General features: G+C 55.9%; 1 protein-coding gene across 1 annotated transcript; it reads right to left on the reverse strand.

The window, feature by feature from the left end:
- Positions 1–3,362: 3,362 nt before the first annotated feature.
- LOC119351029 (ethylene-responsive transcription factor ERF096-like) lies at positions 3,363–3,947 on the reverse strand. Its single transcript, XM_037618592.1, has one exon. It carries the CDS (start codon positions 3,945–3,947, stop codon positions 3,363–3,365), a length of 585 nt encoding a protein of 194 aa, XP_037474489.1.
- Positions 3,948–4,059: the final 112 nt, after the last annotated feature.

The following is a 4,059-nucleotide window of genomic DNA, read 5'->3' on the forward strand; positions in this document are numbered from 1 at the left end:
TGATGACAAGTATTTTCGGACGGAGGGAGTAGTACGTACACGTGTTGCAGGCACACCTGTACATATATATGAAGGACCAACGAAGGAAGGAATCTAAATCTCCCGGGTACTCATACGTAAACGTAGTGGGGCGTCCACGCACGAGCTAGGCAGTACGTCCAGAACTAGCAAAGCTCGGCCCGGCTGGAAGTGTTGGACGTGACGGGACAATGGCGCAGGTACAAGGCCACAGGACGGCAACCAACAACCCAACCGCCTCCCGCTCAACACGTCGCACTGCCCGTTTTAGGAGCACTCGTGCTTGCCAGTTGCTACGTACTCTACTCTACTCTACTCTACTACGACACTTCAGATCGTCCTACCCTAACATGCTGCATGCAACCTCGCTGCAGCCAGCGTCGAGCTGCCACGTACGTTCAAAAGTCTTTCTTAATTCCTTCTTCTTCTCGTGTGCATGCATCCATGCATCTATCCCCATCATCGTCGACACGTAACGTAAGCTACATATGTATGGCCAGGATTCCACCAAGTAAGTCCTCCTGTTGGTGCACTTACTTTACGTACTAGGTACCGTGCCAAGTTCTAATCCAAGATATGCAAGTTCCGAGTAGGTGAGAACCATATCGTGCAGCCAAACGAATGGTCGTTTCTTAATATCCAAAGATACTATTCGTAAGAAATATGTTTTCTCGCAAACAATCATGCATCAGTCCTAAGTTCTAATCCAAACAAATGTTATCGCCTAGATCTCCTACTATTTCACCATTCATTAGTTATTTCATTCGGTGTTATCCTGCAGAATTAGGTGCTCCTACTAGGTCAACTGAGTTAATTAATTCCCCCTACCAGGTCTTCGTCATGGATTTCCTTTTTTTCTTCTAATACTAGTATGTAGGAGGGGTTGCCCTATGAGTCATCGATTCCACAATTTCCGTGGATTCATAGGGTGTTAGAGCATCTCCAGCTGTTCAGCCCCCCAGGCGCCGAAAAAGAGCGGCCTGGGGGCGAACCAGCGTTAGATCGGCCCCTGGGCGGCCTAGCTCCCAACCACGCCCCCAGGCACCGTCCCCCAGCCACGGCAAATTCAAACGTAGTCATTCCCGCGCATAAAATAGACTCCAAAATCTGGCAATCAAGCAGCCAGTAGATCGGCGATCGGATGAAAAGTTCGGCGTATAAAAAACATAAATGACGGAAGCGCGCATCAGGCGGCGAGGTCGGCCTCCGGCGTCGGTGGAGTCGGCGTGCGCGGGCTTGACGGGGTCTCTGTGCTTGGCGGCGTCGGCGTGGCTTCTGTGCTGCGGGCAGTCTCGGCGGCATCATCGCTCGGGCTTGGCGACGGCGTCGGCGTGTGCGTGGGCGTGGGCGGCGTCGTCGTGGGCGTGGGCGGCGGCATCGTGGGCATGGGCGGCGTCGTCGAGGGAAGCTGGTTTAGGGTGAGGCCACGCTCCACCATGTACCACGCCTTGACCGCCTCATCGGTACTCTGGAGCATGTCTGCCCCGCCAAGCAGGAAAGTCAGGTCGGTGTTCCTCTTCTTCGCGGCGACGTTGGTCCGGAGTAGGTCGAGCTTGACGGCGCTGCTAGATATCAACGCCGACCACCGCGCCTTGGTCTTTTCTTCATGAAGGGCGACCCGGACCTGTGCGTCGGCGAGGCAGTGCTGGATAGACTCCTGCACGCGAGCGGTGGCCGCGTCGGCATGTTTCCCCTTCTTGGCACCTTTGTTGCCGTTCGGTCGCCCTTCTGACGCGCCCGGAGTCGGCGCGTCCGGCTTGTAGGTCTCCTTGGCCTTGTTGAGGGTGCACCGGACTTCCGCCCACTTCTCGCACTTGTCAATGCGCTTGTAAACGTGGAGGTACTTGAACTCGGCGTCGTTGTTGCTCTGCCGATACAGGACGAACATGCGCAGCAACTGCACGGACGAACAAACAGTTGGCGGGCGCACACGGCGAAGAGAGGCGGGAGACCGGCGTGGCATACCTGATCCTCAACGCTGGCGCCGCTCTCCGGGCGAGCGGCGACCTCCTCGACGACCTCCTCGCCTCGGCCTTGGCCTGGTCCGCCGAAGCGGAAGCGGCAGCAGCAGCCGCCGCAGCCGCGTGTGCCGCGTTGTCACGGGCCTTCTTGGCGAGGGCCCTGTTCTAGCGGTCGGCGGTGACGGCCTCCTGTCGCTGCACTTCCACCCTCCAATCGGCATTTGTCATGCCCGGTGGCTTGGACGGCGGCGCCCTCGGCTTCCTCTGCTTCGGCTGGGCGATGGAGGCGGTCGCCGTTGCCGCGGCGCGGGGGACGACGTACTTCTTCGGTGGCATGGCGGCCGGCAGGGAGGCGAGCGGGAGGGAGATTGGCGGGAGAAAAGGAGAAAATGGAAGGAAAGTGGGGAAAAGCGGGAAGAGACGGCAGGAAGAGGCGCTCGACTCGCCGACAGGGCGGACCCACGTGCCCTTTTCGTTTGTGCCGGCGCCCCAGGCGCCCCAGGGTGCCGGGTTCTGCCTAGGTCCGCCGGCACCAGTTTCGGCCCGAGCCGGCGAAGAACGGGCTTCTGGGGGAGGGGGGACGACTGGGCCGTTTTTTCGGCGCCGGCGCGGCAAAAACGCCTGGGGAGGGCCTGTTGGGGACGCGGCTGGAGATGCTCTTAACACACAATTTGGTGCCAACACGTATGGTTTTGAGACCAAATAAGCAATGGTTCCAAATAGGCAATTCGTGCAAAGTAATGACTGCATGTTATCCTAAACATTTGACGAGTGCAAATTAACAAGTGCAAGTTATCCCAAACATTTAGAGTTTTGCCGACTTGTGGGTCTAAGGAGATTTTGCGGATGAGTCATAAAGTTTGTATCATTTTTTCATCCATTGTGTGTGTTCTAGTTCCCGGATATACTTGCAACGTTCTAGATCCAAACAGATTTTCGTGGTTGTCGTGACTCTTTCCGTGGTGGTCGAGACATGGTGTGCACGAAACATTCTAGGCTTTGGAAAAATTCTTCTTCTATGTTTTTTCTCTATTTACTTTTCATTGTTTTTAAGTTCCATCCTTTACTTTGCAAGCGAGAGCGGGCCACTGAAATCACACCTCTTAGAGCATCTCCAATAGATGGTCTAAAATTTGGCAGTCCAAAATCAAAGATGTAGAATTTGGACCGCCAAAAAATGCGTTTTGGAGCTTCGAAAAAAACTCAACTCCAACAGATAGTCCAAATTGATGGTCCAAAAGAGCAACTCCAATAGATGATCCAAAATGAAGATGTAAAATGACATACTACTAGTCCATTCAACATAGTTCAAACATCAAATTCAACATTGTTCAAACATCAAATTCAACATAGTTTAATACATCAACTTCAACTACTACTTATTCAAACTACTAGATAAAACTGCTCCTCACCGGAGCTACGGAACTGCTCCCAGAACTCATCCTTCGTCGGGTCGTCGCACCCCTCCTCCTCCTCCTCCGAGTAGTCTGCCCAGTCCTCCTCGGAAGAGGACTCGACGGGGATCACCATCGAGGGACCGGCCTCATCCTCCTTCTTCGGACCCTTCTGCTTGTGCTCCACCTCACGCTTCCAGTAGTGCTCCATCTCGGCCTGCACGTACTCTGGATGCTCCCGAGCAAACCTCGCCATCGCCTCCTCATCGGTCTCGCCAGCACTGACGACAACCGACGGCTTCTTCGTTGTGATCTCCTTCATGTTGATGCCCTGTGGCACAAGCATCTCCGCTACCGTCCGACTCTCGATCTCTGGAAAGTTGAGGTGCGACCGAGGCCTCTCGGCACGCCACACCGCCACGTCGTAGGCACGCGCGGCCTCGTGGGCGGAGGGGTACGTACCGATCCAGCAACGCCTTCCGGCGTTGGTGAACTCCACACCCCACTTACCGGAGGGCTTCTGCCTCACGCCGAAGAAGCCCGACTTGCCCTTCGGTGTCTTCTTCGGCGCCATCAGAGAGCGGTAGAGCGGCGTGTGGCCGGGGCGGTGGCGGACGGAGCCGGGCGTTGCTGCGGGGTGTCGGTGGCGGGCGGGGTGGTGGCTGACGGAGCCGAGCGGGGCGGCG

Source organism: Triticum dicoccoides, chromosome 1B, assembly GCF_002162155.2.
Source record: "Triticum dicoccoides isolate Atlit2015 ecotype Zavitan chromosome 1B, WEW_v2.0, whole genome shotgun sequence".
Lineage (NCBI taxonomy): Eukaryota > Viridiplantae > Streptophyta > Magnoliopsida > Poales > Poaceae > Triticum > Triticum dicoccoides.